The sequence below is a fragment of the Rhipicephalus microplus genome, chromosome 3 (assembly GCF_043290135.1).
Source record: "Rhipicephalus microplus isolate Deutch F79 chromosome 3, USDA_Rmic, whole genome shotgun sequence".
NCBI classification, from domain to species: Eukaryota; Metazoa; Arthropoda; class Arachnida; order Ixodida; family Ixodidae; genus Rhipicephalus; species Rhipicephalus microplus.
In genome coordinates, this window is record NC_134702.1 from 254335501 (window position 1) to 254352258 (window position 16758).

A 16758-nucleotide genomic window follows, 5' to 3' on the forward strand; every position below is an offset into this window, starting at 1 on the left:
CCTCGCGTATTATCTGCACCTCCACTTTGCCACTGAAATTTTTGGGTTTTTGGTGCGGGTTATACGCGCGAAAATACGGTAAACGGGCCCGGTCAGGATCGAATTTTTTTATCACGATAAGCGGTGGTATTGAGCCAATCTTTCATATTTTCACACATGTGTAGCTCGATGTGAATCGAATGTGCATCGTATGTGCATTTTATTTGTGTATTGAATGTGCATTGTATTTTGTAGTTGTTTGGATTGCTTTATTAAAAGCAATCCAAACAAATTTGAGACATCTTCGCACCACCAATAACACGGAGTCCCACACCGGTCCAAAAGAAAGAACGGAAAAGGCTAACGAATACAACATTTTTTTCCAGTCGGTGTTCACAACTGATGATGGTATTAATCCTCCAGTATTACCTCGCGATTCGCTAAGCATCGATCACCTAGAAGTTACAGATGCAGGAATACTGAACTTACTTCTTAACTTAGATACTAAAAAATACAGTAGTCCAGAAAATATTTCTAATGAATTCCTTAAAAGGTACGTGGAATTGTGGAGCAAGTTTCTTGGGCTAATCTTTCAAAAGTCGCTTACCTCATCACAGTTACCAGATGACTGGAAGACTGTAAAAATAATACCTATTCATAAATCAGGAGAAAAGTCGTTGGTTTCCAATTACCGGCCGATATTTCTCCCTAGCATTTCATGTAAGCTACTACAGCATATCATCTCAAAACACATAACTGTTTTTCTCGAGAGAGTAAAGTTTTTGTCTCCTAATCAACATGGATCCCGTAGTGGCCTGTCCACCGTTACACACCTAAACGAGGTAGTTCATGATCAAGCTTTTACCTTAAATAATCGCGGCCAAACATACATATTTTACTTGATTTATCTGAATTTTCTAATTGTGTATGTCACAGCGAATTACTCATAAAGCTGAAAAGTGCGATAGGAGAGGGGTTACTGTTTTCTTGGACAAAACATTTTTTAACAGGTCGCTCTCAGTTCGTGCTGTATGAAGGTTATACGTTCAACATAGCCCCCGTAACTTCTGGGGTCCCTCAAGGTTCTGTATTGGGACCGCTATTATTTTTAATTTTCATAACTGACATCAGGTCAGACATTGACTGTAATATCAAGCTGTTTGCAGATGATTGTATTATTTATAAGGAGATAAACAGCTTCACAGACCACATTAACCTCAACGAATGTCTCACCAACCTAGCGGATTGGTCCGCTAAGTGACAAATGACTACTAATGTTAAAAAATCTGCAGCTATGATGGTAACACGTAAACAGAATCCATCACAATTCATTTACACCATTCATGGTTCAACGCTGACTAATGATGTGCAGCATAAGTACTTAAGCATTACATTAACATCTGACCTGAGATGGGACACACACATAGCTAACGCCACTGCGGCCGCACTTCGTAAACTTTCCTACCTAGAAAGATGACTGAAAATTGCACCAGCGCACGCAAAACTCTTGGCTTACACCAAGTTCGTAAGACCGGTATTAGAATATGCCCCCGTAATTTGGTTTCCTTATTCACTAAAAAGTATTGGTAAATTAGATGCAATGCAATGCAAAGCCATATGGTTTGTACACAACAAGTTCAAACATACAGATTCTCCCACTAACCTTCTCGCTTCTTCTGGCGCTGATAAACTAACTAATAGGGCAAAAGAGGCGCACCTGAGGTTCCTGTACCAATTGCTACACGGCCACTACAAGGTAGATGTATCTAAGTACGTCACACTTTCACAGTCGTGGCCTACTCGTTATAAGCACAAGTATAGTCTGCAAGCATATTCCTGAAATAGCAGCATTTTTGGGAACTCGTTTTTCCCACTAACAATACGCGTATAGAATAAACTGAATGGAAGCGTTATTGATGCCGACACTCTATCGGCATTCAGCGCAATGTTAGAAACCATGCGAAACATACAGTAATGCGGCTATACTTCGCATACTGTTGTGATTTTCCTCTTTCCTTCATATAAAGCACAGCGCATTGTAGCAGGCCACACCAGACCTACCTTTTCGCCTTCCTCTGGTAAAATGAAGATAATGGTTTTCTCGTTTCTTTTCCTTTCTCTCTTTTTTTTTTTTTCGCTAATTCAATGCCTGGCTTGATATATACCAATCAGCAGTTTCCTGGGTTTGCTGCTAGAAAGCTATGCATATAATAAATTTAGTCACTGTCATTTGTCCTGCTCTTCTGATATCATGCATACAGAAAAATTTGGTGCCTTTTAAATTGATGCCCCTCGTTTCAGTATTTTTTGTTCTTTTTTTTTTTTACGAGTTCAAATCAAATGCGGAATAGTTTGTCAGATGCAATTATAGGTAATGATGGTTTACTTATATTGCAGATGAGCTACATATATACATATTTTCTAACAGTGTATAACAAATTTTCGTTTGAATATTTCTTTGTTTTTCACGGTACGGAGAATTCATTGTTCCTTGTATTTTATTGTTGTTTACCAATAGTGTAATTGAATCCATATGTTACTTAGAATGTTACTCTATGCTCTGTATGAACGAATACCATCTGCAATATGCCCTCTGTAATGACTCCAGAATTGGAGTTGACAGTATTGAAAATAAATAAATAAAGTATGACAACCGTACGAAATTTTCCCAATAAATATTGGGATCATGCTGCAGAGAAACTTTGCCTTGTGTGAAACCTAGTTACAACCCTGAATGAGGCCCGAGCGTGCGTGTCTCTCGCGTTTTTCCACAATCATAACAGAGAGGTTGCGGGTGCATGCGGCTGTAAGAAGGTTAAGTTGCTTCCCACGAAGCAAGGAATCCGCTTGCGCTGTGCTTTGTAAGGCAATGTGTGCTAAACAAAAATGCTAAATTGCGCATGCTCATCATGTAAACTGAGGCCCGTCTTTAGGTACAAATCTACAATGAATGAAGCAGCGTGGTTGAGTGCATTTCTTTCAGCAAAAATAAGTCTCTTTACCGCAAGCTCGCGTTAATACCCATTTGATACTGCAAGTCAACACAGAATGAGTCATTATGTTTAACAAAAGCAGCGTGCTCGGCCCCCCACAGCTATCATATAAATGGCCATAGCAGACAACGCAGACAGTCGGGCCTTATGAAAAGCATAAAACTTTTCCGGGACAGTTACTTAGCACATCGTACAGTCAGTGAAAAAGCTGCAGCAGTATTTTTATGATTTTGTTGAGTGAAGTATAACAAGAGTAAAAATAAAAAAAAGAGAAACGATAGCGGCTGCGGGTGGCGCGCCAGAGGGCTGGCGGAGCAATCCAACCACGCATGTCACAGGGATGCGTCCACATGGTGGCGCCCCAGCATGTTCTCAGGCCTGATTCCTTTCCATGTCACATTTTTGTGCCTTTTATTTTTTATGATGTCGCGTTTCCTTTATACTCCGTAGCATCTTTTTAATAAATGTCAATTGCAAGTAAGTGCTTGTGCGTCATTTTCATCCAACCTTTGTGTTTTTTGTGTGCTGTAAGCTATGATGTTAATAAAGGAGATGACATTTACACATGAGAAACAAACAGTGAGTACGCACTGCGCAACCCATAGGTTGGTGTTGATGTTGAATGACTTAATCAGGTCGTCGAATGTGGTGGCCATTTCGTAACGCCAGACAGAGATGTTGACGCAGCCATTCCAGAGGTCATTGCCATTCTCGTCTCTGCCATTGTACGTCAAGCCCGCCATGATGCAACTGCCTTCCTGCAAGTACAACGGCATTTGAGCTACCCACACCCAATAAGCGCAAGGTCCTCTTATGTCCAGCATAACTCCTTGCAACTCTACAGCATTCATATGAAGCTTGAAGTTTATAGCAATGCTCATAAAAAGGCACAGAACAGAAAGATAAAACACTGTGCAAAAAATGAAACTTTGGTTTTTGGTGCATCAATACTACAAACTTTTTACAAAGCACACTATAGTGGGGAGGAACATTGATGTAAGCTAGTTGGCAGTGACTCATTAGAGTGCATGAAATGAAGAGCACACACGGCAGCTTCATACAGATATCAAAGGGTCGCATTCAAGGTTAATATTTCATGCTCAAGGCCCCATCGAAGCTTTTTTAAGAATACAAGATGGAATCCCAAGTAGCAATATTTTATTAGTTAAGCTCAATACAAAGACGCTCCTGAAGTTGGCAATTTACTTCATTACATAAAAATTTCGTTAAACTGAAATGTAAGCTTTCATTAAAAGTATATCACTCAAGCTTTATTGTTGAAAAAATGAAATACACAATGGATGTAAGTATGACAATCCCACACATGCACACAAAAACACATAAGTATATCTGTGTGTGTGTGTGTGTGTGTGCGTGTGTGTTACACACAATATTTGAAGTTTGAAGTTTGAAGTTTATTTGCTTCCATTACAGAAACAAGGAGCAGGAGCAAAAGGCTACAAAGGCCTGACAAAGGGCTCCCACTCCTGTTGGCACTCAGCATCAGCGGTACATATGGCAATACAAAATTCATCACAGAAATTCATATCAAATTAAAGATCATATAAGCAGTATACAGACCATCTGATGAATAATACATGATAAAAAGATAACATGTAGGTTAAATCAAATCAATCCGGATAAGCAGCCCGGAATACCAAAGAAATATGCACAATAAACAGTCGCAAAATACAGAATAAAATATACTGACTTCAGTAAAATATAACAGTAAATATAACATAACAGTATGACACGAAAAAGATACGCATCATACATATTCCAATTGATGATTTATAATATACAGTTTCATAGATTTTTTCGACATAGTATTAAAATCAAGGGGGCTTAGGTGATTTATTAAATGCGGAACCTGGTAGCCTATATGCTGCCGGCCATAAGCTGTTCGGAACTTCGGTATTACCCTAGTTTCATTGCGTAGAGAATAACGACATTTTGATTGGGGTGATTTAGCTGTGTAGAGCTTGTTCTTTTTTATATGCTGAAATATTCTATAATAGTACATTTGGTTAGCTTTTAGCAAATTGTGTTTAATAAACAAATCATGCGTTCGCAAATCTCGAAGCCTACCTGTGTAGTTTTCAAAGCATCTAAGGACTCTCTTTTGCAATATTATCAATTTCTGATAATTTTTTGAGTATGTTGTACCCCAGACTAGCATGCAATATGTAAGGCGAGAATAGAACATGGAGTAATATAATACTTTTTTAAGCCAAAGCGGTATCAGATCCCGGATTTTATTAAAGCATCCCGTGATTTTACTCAGTTCAGCGGACAATTTTTCCACATGTGTCGTCCAGGACATATCGCCTCTAAACCATATGCCCAGGAATTTATGAGCCTCTACTTGTTCTATTTGCACATTTTGAAACAGTATTGCTAGCTTAAAATTGATCGGCTTGTTAATAGGGGCAAAAATAATGTATTTTGTTTTATTGACATTGAGTTGCAATTGGTTGCTGTGCAACCACGTCATAAGTAGTTTTAAGTAATTATTTATTGAAATTTGTAGCATTTGCAGCGACTTTCCAGCAAAAAATACATTTGTGTCATCAGCATACATAATTACACTTTGGGAATATGGTATATAAGCAAGATCGTTTATGTACAAGTTAAACAACAAGGGTCCAAGTATAGATCCCTGCGGGACGCCTTGTAGTATCTTTAATTTCGTAGATTTGGAATTGTTAATAGATACATACTGATACCTGTTTTGTAGATAACTTCGAATCAAGTCATGTGCTATCCCTCTTATCCCACAATCATATATCTTAGTCAACAAAATGGCGTGGCTCACAGAATCAAAATGGCGTGGCTCACAGAACCTTCCCTATGTTAGATCTCATATTAATGAGATCTAACATACAATAAAGCAACCAAGTACTACAGCGGAAGTTATTAGCACTGATTGTAATGTAAATGTGAAGAAAGAAAAGATAACTTGCCGTGGGCAGGAACCTGCGATCTTTGATTAACGCGTTCAATGCTCTACCAACTGAGCTGGCAGCGCGACCATCCCCCATCCACTTTATTGTGTATATATGTCAATTAAATGTGTATATATATATATATATATATATATATATATATATATATATATATATATATATATATATATATATATATATATATATATATACAAACATACACACACACACAGTTACTATTTGCACGGTAGGCCGCTAGTGCGCACAAAGCGGGGACGCTGGGAACTGACGGAAGATAACTTCTAAACTCATCTTCATAAAAAGCATGCTAAGGTCGTCAACTACGACTGAAAGAACCATCACTAAAACAGTCACAGCGCCATTAGACGGAACTCGAGTCAGACTGCCTGAACTGACAATAGCTCCTTTGTCCGAGTTTGACCAAATTTTTAACAGTAACATCCGCATAACGGCAATAGAGAAGTTCTATTACCTGCGACTTTATTTGAAAGAAGACGCTGAATACATAATAGCGGGCCTTCTTACAACTGAGAGCTGCTACGCCACCACCGTCACCTTGCAACAAAAGTGCTTTGGAGATAAAACACGCCAGGAGCAAAAGTATTTTGCCAAGCTAGGAATGTTGAGCTCTGTTTGTCGATGAAATGACACCAAAGCCCTGCGCAGCTTGTACAACCAAGTTCTCGTCAATATCTGAGGCCTACAGAGACTGGCTGTTCATAAACAACTTTCTCCTCTATGCTCTGCAAGATTCTGCAGCATGCTCTTTCATGAAGCATAGTCGTGCAGTACTATCGATTGTGTGCAGTCGAGGCAGCACTTAACTCAGGATTCTCTGTACCCATATCAGATTGGATAGTCTGCTCAACTTTCTTGGCATTCAGTGTTGCTACCGGGGTCTTCTAATTTGAAGCAATTTTCGTAGCAACAAAATTTTCACTTTGAAGCATTTTGGAGCCGTAAAATATGTCATTTTGGAGCATTTCAGAGCGGTAAGATATTCCATTCTGGAGCACTTTGAAGCACGTGATTTATATTCTGGGAGCATTCTGGAGCAGCTAACTTCACATCTCAAAGTACACTGAAGAAGCAAGTTGCATCTATACTCAATTATATGAATAATTATTTCGGGGCTCTTGTGAAGAACTAGAAATATTTTGATTCACTGCAAATCTTACGAAGCCAATCATCTTACGAGCGCTCCCTATTTCACTCGATGATGCAAAAATGATGACATCATGCAGTTGAGCATTCTGGAACAACTTGTTCAGTAATTATATTCGCAGCAAATAAACAGAATGCTGGCTCAATAAAATTGTACTTTATAAAATAGCATGCTAAATACGTCTACACAGTTATCAGCAGACATGGTAGACTGCAATGTACAACAATGCCTCAAAGCTAAAGACTTGCACTGTCCCAAATATATTTCCCCCGAGACAACCACAAGGAGAAAGAAATGTTCTTTTTCTTTACTACCGATAATATTGCTGGGCATAGCATGACATCACTTGGCCAGTCTCAGAAAGCCAACCTTCCCTCTATCCGAGGTCTCTCTGTACAGGAGCAATAGCATTCTCACACTGCTTTCAGACCATCGTTGGTGCACGCGCCGGGGATTGCCCAGATATAGAAATACACTTGAATTGAGCTTCTGCAGAAGTGTCAGAAAGTGTGTTCAAATGTAAACCACATGACTTAAAAACTTCAATTTTTTTTGCAGCGAAATTGCATGTGGCTATAGCATTTTATCTGTACACCGAAATCCTTTGTGCTCTCTGGATAATCCTCACAGGGTATGTTCTGCATTCACCTAAGACAACTCTAAGGCGAAAGCTATTTTGTATTTTTTTATTTACAGCAAGAATTATATGAACATTCTCGACTGGTTTCACATGTCTAAATCGGCAACACCTTCCGGCGCATCGTATGTTATACATGCGCGTAACAGCGTGGGGGCAACGAGTGGGGGCGACAAGTGGGAACGACGAGCGCCGCTGGAGCAGAGATAAAAAAATTGGCCCCGTATCTGCATGTTAATCTGTAAGTGTCGTCGAAATACGATAGTCTTGCGTGTGCAGAGAGTGAACAAAACATTTATTTGATGTTCTGCACAAGAAAATTGGTGAATGGTATTCTGAAGGCGCTGCGTTAGAGTGCATCAAGTCACGGCACACGTGAGACATGAGCGCTATCTGGCAGTTCTCTTGGAACAAAGCGTGTGGCTCTGAGACGGGTGTGCGCGCCCGTCTCAGAGGTGATAAGGTGTAGAACGCAAGGCGATGGGTAGGTGGCACCACCGTCTTGTTTTAGCAAAGCGGTAGAAACACTCGTTTTTTTTGTGCAAGCGTTGCAGTCAGCGCAACGTGATAAGCGCTACGGTCCTTAAAGTTACTTATGTGTGCCTTTTCTAGTAAAAGGCGCACATGCAGAATATATACGTGCTGTTATGATGCCCCAGACATGCGTAATAATTGCTTTTTAATTGAGAATTGCACATGTATGAATGCTAAATCTTGAGCAACATTGGTGGGTGCTGCAGATGGGGTGTGCCGTTTCAAGTACCCGGTGCCGTTAATAGTGGACAGAAAAACGTACAGACAGACACACAGACGGACAGACCAAAATTTTTGCGTCGAAGGTCCCCACGAAAGACTATCATCTTTAAAAGAGCCAACCTATATTCAATGCAAAGAGGATGCATGTGCTAACATCATTCCGTGTGCCAGGCCTGCCATCGATTCCTCCTCAAGCAGAGGACACCTTGCCCATCTTCAAAAGCATGAAGGAACGCAAGGGGGGTTTGTTTCGCTAGAGCAACTTTGACTTGAAGGGCATGGTCGCGATCGCTGGCCTGTGCGTACTATTTCAAATCGCATTACAGACGGCTCGTATAGCCTTCTACGCACTGTGCTCTGAATGCAAAAAAACTCTGTGAAAAATGCTTCGGTTCCCGGAGCGCGGCCATATAGCCGGGTATGCATTGAGCCTATTGATTCACAAGGCGGCAACACGACCATCGCGCCAACTGGGAAGTTCATTTCTACATCCCGTTTGTGCTGTACGTACTTCTAAATACAAGAGATGTTCCGGGAGTCTCTCGTGGTCTGTGTCATGCACCAAGTTTTTTTTTGCGCGTGCGGCGAGTGCGCGGAACTTCGGAATGGCTACCCCGCCACTAGCGCTTCTTGCAGATGATGTCAAGCCTTATGTGGTAAAGCAATACAATTTGTAAATTTCCATTGCATCTATTGCTAAGAGCTTGAGTGAAACTATCTTTAATACTCGATATTGTCGCAGTACAACGCGAACAAAGCACAAGTACTTCTTGAGACAGCGAAAGCAGCGTGTTCTCAACAGCTGAGCCGCAAGATTGTCCTCTTTATTCTCCAGTCAAGCCAGAGGCCCACTACCTGGTGTCGGTTAAATCCCCACATAATCGTTGTCGTTCACACGCAGACACGGGTGAATATCACATAATATAACACCAGCAGAATGCTGGTTCTGCCGACTTACATTTCGATCTGCCGACTTACATTTCATCCCGTATACGCCTGTTTGCAGACGACTGTGTCATTTATCGAACCGTAACATCTCCCTCTGATCATGAGGCCCTTCAAGGTGACCTAGACCTCGTTTGCAGTTGGTGTAATAAGTGGTTAATGAGCTTGAACACTTCAAAATGTAAAATAATGTCGGTTTCCCAAAAAACCTCGATTTCCACTTTTTCATACAAAATTAAAAATAGTGAAGTATCTCGAACCACATCATACAAATATCTAGGGGTTATTATTGACTCTAAACTTTCATGGTCTTCCCACATAACTTCCATTTGTTCCAAGGCATCCAAAACACTAGGTTATTTACGTCGAAATCTTCATTACTCCACATCGAGCATCCGCAAAATAGCCTATTTAACATTCGTACGTCCACAGTTAGAATATGCCTCACCAGTTTGGTCACCTTATCAAAACTATTCAATACAGATGATCGAAGCCATTCAAAACAGAGCAGCCCGCTTCATCACTCAGAACTACCAATGTCACAGCAGTGTATCTCAAATTAAACGCGAGATCGGTTTACAACCATTGGATATCCGCCGCAAGATGGCCCTCCTCGTGTGGTTTCACAAGTACATTAATAGCAGAAATCCATGCACTTTCCCTCTACACACATCGGATCGCATGTCTGCACGCATGCGAAATCAGCGCAGCTTTAAGCGTATTTTTGGCAGAACACGCGCGTTCAACTTATCTGCTTTGCCACAGGCAATCTCACTGTGGAATGATCTTCCCGACGAGATAGTTTCAGTCACTAACAACAAAGCGTTCCGCGAGAAACTACTCTCTCACTACATCTAGCACCATTTCATAGACATTTGTATGGAGGTGCATATACTTGGTGACTGTATTCTCCTTGTTCTATTACTGTTATTAGTGTCGCTGTTATGTTGCATTTATTTGTATATTTGAACTGTATACGTTCTCATTTTTCTTTCTTTTTTTTCTGTAAGCCCCCCTTACCTTATGCTCTAACGAGAGCCTGTAAGGTATGTTAAATAAATAAATAAATATGTCGCTTGCCTGACTTATGTACGACTACCATATCGAATTCTTGCAGCCTGAGTCGATTCTTGCAGCCGATTTCTTGCAGTCGAATTCTTGCAGCCGATTAGCACGTTGGAGTCTCACTCCAACGTGCTAATCGCCCGGTAAGGTCTTTTAGACTTATTAACCAGCACAGTGAATGGTGGTCGCTAATTACGTTGAAGGGGCGGCCATATAAATACGGGAGAAATTTTAAAACCGCCCATACCACGGCGAGACATTCCTTTTCAGTTGTGGAGTAATTAGCCTCAGCGCGTGTTAACGTTCTGCTTGCATAAGCGATGACCCTTTCTGTGCCCTCTTGCTGCTGCACAAGCACAGCTCCCAGACCAACATAGCTAGCGTCTGTGTGAAGCATCGTCGGGGCTTCTTCGTCGAAGTGGGTAAGCACCGGGGGCGTTTGAAGACGTTGACGCAGGTCATTAAAGGCAGCCTCCTGTTCTTCGTTCCACTCAAAGGCAACGTCGTCTCTTGTGAGACGAGTTAGTGGCGACGCGACGTGGGCAAAGTCTGTGATAAACCGGCGATAATAGGCACAAAGGCTTAGGAAGCGTCCGACAGCCTTCTTATTGGAGGGTACTGGGAACTGTGCGACAGCGGCAATTTTTCCAAGATGGTGCCGGACGCCTGCGTTACTGACGACGTGACCGAGAAACTGAAGTTCGTGAAAACAGAAATGACACTTTTCTGGTTTCAATGTTAAGCCCGCAGACCGTATGGCACGTAAAACAACTTCCAGCCTTTTGAGATGCTCGTCAAAAGTGGTTGAAAACACTACAACGTCGTCCAGATAGACTAGGCACGTCTTCCACTTTAATCCCCAAAGTACCGTGTCCATCAGCCTTTGAAAAGTCGCGGGTGCGGAGCACAAGCCGAAGTCAAGACTTTAAATTTGTATAAACCATGTGGCATCACAAAAGCGGTTTTCTCTCGATCTCTTGGGTCTACCTCGATCTGCCAGTATCCTCTCCTCAAGTTCATGAAAGAAAAGTAGCGAGCGTGCCGAAGTCTGTCAAAGGAGTCGTCAATACGTGGGAGCAGGTACACATCTTTTTTGGTCACCCGATGCAGCTTCCTGTAGTCTACGCAAAAACGCTGTGTGCCGTCCTTTTTCTTTACTAGCACTACAGGCAATGCCCAGACGGTTGAATGACATCATCTTAAAGCATTTTCGCGACTTGTTGTTGTATGGCTTCGCGTTCCTTTAAAGCTAGATGATAAGGGTTCTGGTGAATAGGTCTCGCCGTGTCCTCGGTGATTATTCAATGCTTTGTCAAAGGTGTTCGACCAACTTGGGAGGTCGATGAAAAGCAGTCGCGGAATTCAGCTAGCAGCTGAAGAAGTCTCTGTCGGTCGTCCTTTGACAGAGTGGGGCCAACGTCGAGAACGGGTTCTGGTTCTTGGTTATGTGCTTCGTCTAATACCGATAAACATGAACTGCCTCGCATTTCTACGATATTGTCGTACGAAGCGATAGCTGTGCCTTTCGGAAGGTGCCGGCGCTCAGTACTGAAGTTAGTCAGAAGTAAATTCGTGCGCCCACCAGTGAGACGGACGATACCTCGTGCGACCGAAATGCCATGGCTAAATAGCAGCGAGCCAATTTGATCGGCAATGCCTTCGCCATCAAACGCTTCGTGCCCTTCCACTGAAACAAGAGTGCATGACCGTGGTGGGACGACCACATCATCATCAATTATATGTAAAGTGTTACGTATTGCACCTGAACAGACAACTAAACCAGGGCTGTTGAGGAACGTAATTGAACGATCCGGGATGTTGATGACAGCACTGTATTCTCTTAAGAAGTCCATCCTTATGATCAGGTCCTTGCAACATGAGGTGACGACGACGAACGTCGCCACGAAAGAAGAGCCACCGATGCTGAGTCTTGCTGTACACCTTCCGACAGGCATCAACAGCTGGCCGCCTGCTGTCCTCAGGTGAGGTCCCGTCCATGTAGTCTTCACTTTTTTGAGGCGCACGGCAAGGTTTTCACTTATGATTGAAAAGACGGCACCGGTGTCAACTAAGGCTGTTACTTGCTGTCCGTCTACAAAAACGATAAGATCTGTGGTCACAGTTTCGTCGGCGTTACAACTAGTCGGCTTTATGGTGTCCTGTGGTAAGAGTAACGGGGGCCTTTTTTCGTCGCCTTGGCGGCCTGCAACCTCACCCCCAGAAGTCGCCGCACTTGGTGACCTCCTTCCGCTGGCGTCGGCTGTAGTGCGGTGGCGCGACGAAGGCGAATATGCCGGAGACGGAAAGCGTGGTCGACGTCCCAAACCTGGCTGGTAATCAGGCTCACTGTCGTCATTGTTAGCACGTCGATTGTCAAAATGGAACTGAGGCAAGGAAGGTCGTTGAAAATCAGTGTCCCGGCGTGGTGGGTAGTCGTCGTTGGCACGTGGATCGTCAGACCATTGCCGAAGAGGTCTAAACATATCGACGCAGTGCCAGCAATGACGGGAAATGTGGCCCCCACCTCCGCAGGTAAAACAAAGCGAACGTCTATATACGGTGCGCCAGACGTCTGTTTTACGAAGCTGTGGACGCCGCCACGGCTCGTAATGTTGCAAATGCCGTGTCTCGTTGGGAGACGGCTCTTCGTACGGCAGCATTTCGTACGGCGGCACGACGACAGGGCGCCGCGGTGTCTGTTCCTGTGGTGGCGACCAAGGAACGGCTGCCGATGGCTGGCGGTACGACGGCGCAACGGGCGGCGGGCGGCGAAGCGCGGCTGTGTAGCTCATAGGTCGCTGATCGTGATTAGGATCAGCTGCTGAAAACGCTTGACGAATTTCTTCGCGGACGACTTCAGCGACAGACGCCGTGAGTGGTTCCGTGACCAGAGTCCGCAGCTTCAGCAGCTCTTCGCGAACAATCTCCCGTATTAAGTCGCGTAACGAGCTTTGATTGTCAGATGTCGTAGCGGCGACTTGAATGTGTGTGCTGCTGGACAAGCGATCGTATTGTCGGCATCGTAGGTGAAGCGCCCGCTCGATAGCCGTAGCTTCTTTGATGAAGTCTGTCACGATGCTTGGCGGGTTCCGCAAAAGTCCGTTGAACAATTGCTCTTTAACGCCACGCATGAGGTAGTGTGACTTTTTGTCGTCGGTCATGTGTAGGTCAGCTTTACGAAAGAGACGATTGATTGATTTGATTGATATGTGGGGTTTAATGTCCCAAAACCACCATATGATTATGAGAGACGCCGTAGTGGAGGACTCCGGAAATTTTGACCACCTGGAGTTCTTTAACGTGCACCCAAATCTGAGCACACGGGTCTACAACATTTCTGCCTCTATTGGAAATGCAGCCGCCGCAGCCGGGATTCGAACCCGCGACCTGCGGGTCAGCAGCCGAGTACCTTAGCCACTAGACCACCACGGCGGGGCTTACGGAAGAGACGGGCCATGTCCTCAGCAAACATTGCGACCGTTTCATTAGGTTTCTGAACCCGTTGTGCACGTTAGCGCCGGTCGACATTGGCAAATGTGTCAATCATCCCTCTTTTAAAGTCACTCCATGTTAACAAACTGCCTTCTCTGTTCTCGTACCAAGTACGAGCACTGTCGTCAAGATAGAAATACGCGCGGGAAAGCCTTTGTTCAAGAGACCACTGGTTGGTGTTGGCAACACGTTCATAGTGATCAAGCCAGTCTTCGACGTCTTCATGTGCTCCACCACCAAAGCGATCAGGCACCAGCGGTGAAAAAAAAAGGTTACCCGAGATGGGGTTGGCAGACTACTGTCTCGTAGTAACTGTTGTGGACTGTCGGTGGCCATTGGTAGATGTGAGCGGTGCCTCGTAGAGTGTTCCTGCGAGGGGGTGAACTCTGGAGGGAGGCCTCGCAAGCGACGACTGAAGCGATGCACGGGAGTGTCAACAAGTGCTTCTGGGCTGGATGAACGGCTCCCCATGGGTGTGTGGAGCATCAGGCGGGGTCGCGGGCCAGCACCTCCACCAGTGTCGCAGTACAACGCGAACAAAGAACAAGTACGCCTTAAGGCGGCGAAAGCAGCGTGTTCTCAACAGCTGAGCCGCAAGATTGTCCTCTTTATTCTCCAGTCAAGCCAGAGGCCCACTACCTGGTGTCGGTTAAATCCCCACATAATCGTTGTCGTTCACACGCAGACACGGGTCAATATCACATATTATAACACCAGCAGAATGCTGGTTAAAAGAACCATGGCCAATCCAAGTGCCTAAGAGGCTATCTGGCTTAAGTTCTCTAATATCGAAGCAAACATTAAGAGCCCCCCAAGTTTGCGAGCAGTGTCATGATGCTTTGAGATAGCGCGAGCCATTGACTGCCCCCTTCGAGGAACGCAGCCTTCCTAACCCTACCACCGAGAACGAGGAAATGAATGTGATACCACAATGCTTAATTCTTTTTTAATCGTCAGCTATTCAACCTCGAACACAATAGCCGAGTGGCTACCACACTTTGAATAGGATCATGGGTTCGAACACCACCTCACCAAGATATTTTTCACCATAAATTTCTCTTTATCTCTCTGCACTCATCCTTTCATCAATCACAGTTAGTGCATCCCACATTACAAAAATTGCCACACAGTTTCTGGGAGTGAGGCAAGAGATGAAGAGGACTAAGTAGATGATGAGACCTAGTGTCAATTCATAATGATGATGCACTACCTGGCTCAACGAAAAGCTCTAATAGCTCCACTGTAAAAATTTGTACAACTCAGAAACTCATATGAGCCATGACAGTATCACTGAAGTTCTACTATTAGAGCTTTTCATTGGTCATTCACTGTGTTAAATGGGTACTGACACAAAATGTTGCGGCGGAGATGGCCCGCGGGATCGATTCCCATTAGAATGCGTAAATGTGCCAAATACCAACAGTGAATATACTTTGGAAGATAGTTCAAGTTAATTTTCTTGGTTTGCGTGAGCAATTGACTCCGCCGCGCTACTGACACCCTTGGAAATCTCTTACTTCCCCGACCTGACCACGATGCAGCAAGTTATGACAACATCATAGCCGCCATTTTTCTTTTGTATCGTTTTCTCCAGTAGACTAACTTGACAGGTGCTCACGAGTCCATGACGCATGAGGTGAAAGTTTTTGTGTTTAATGACAGTGCTGTCCCGTGGCCTGTTAGAAAAATCTTGATGCGAACCCCGCGGAAGTGCATCACTGTTGTATGTGCTGATACGGTCAAGCTTTGCACCCACTAGGTGGAATAGTTGCAAATGGTGGCTTGTCACTTTTGAAACTGTAACTGCCACTGGTCGGTAATAACGACTCTATCATTAATTATCTGTAATGCCCTGATGAAAATAATGTGTCGTGTTATGACTAACAGGCCGCAAGTAACGCCTCACAGCAAAAATACGCGAGGTCAAAATTTTTGTGCCAGTACCCCTTTATATAACATATTTATTTAATGAAAAAAAGAAGTTATTTTCGTCCCTTTAGGTTTCCCCTATTTCTTTATGTAAGTCTTTTTTTCCCTCCTTCTGTCTAAGTAATTTTCTTAATGTCACTCCCTATTCTTCACCTTTCTGTCCACCACATGCAGACAATTCACTTGTACCTTAGACACACCGCTTGAAGCCTGTTAGATTCTATTGCAAAAAAAATGAAGTAAAATGCTTTCAACACCAGCGTTCCAATGAATTGAGCAGTACTCACCGCAAGTAGCCAGCAGGCAACATACTTGTGCAACGTGACCACCTGCCACATCCCCATGAGTATGAGCCGCATGGCTGGACCGTGGGCCTGAAAACAAGACCCCATGTCACTGCACTGCACACCAACAGTTCTACTACTACCACAAAATTCACAGCTCTCTAATAATTTCACCTTTCCACACTGTTCCAGGAAAGCAACTCAATCATATCATGCACCCTGTGCACAGGCTTGCTTTAATTCCATCGAAACTTACCAGCAGCTTGATTCACTAAGCATTTGCACCTAACACTTGGGACACTCATGACAATTTCTAGGCTCCCAGGAGCAGAAGCACGGCTTTCAAGATCTGCATCACAAGATAGTGCCTATCAAGAGGTAGTACCAGGTTTACTCGAGTGTAATGAAACTTTTTTCGTACAAATTTTAGCTACCTAATGTCGACCCTCGCATGGCAATCGAATACCGGAATAACTCCTTTTTTTTTTTTCTGGATGCAATGAATAACCACTCTTCGAATTACAATGGTAGTTTTGCTACAACCGAG

General features: G+C 43.5%; 1 protein-coding gene across 1 annotated transcript in view; it reads right to left on the minus strand.

Moving 5' to 3' along the window:
• Positions 1-16758, minus strand: part of nes (lysophosphatidylcholine acyltransferase 3 protein nessy) — a 179714-nt gene that overhangs the window by 12160 nt on the left and 150796 nt on the right. Inside the window, exons 9-10 of the mRNA XM_037420032.2 lie at positions 16215-16301; positions 3564-3730 (exon numbers count right to left, since the gene is read on the minus strand). Coding sequence (XP_037275929.2) covers positions 3564-3730; positions 16215-16301 — 254 coding nt within the window. The remainder of the gene's footprint in view (positions 1-3563; positions 3731-16214; positions 16302-16758) is intronic.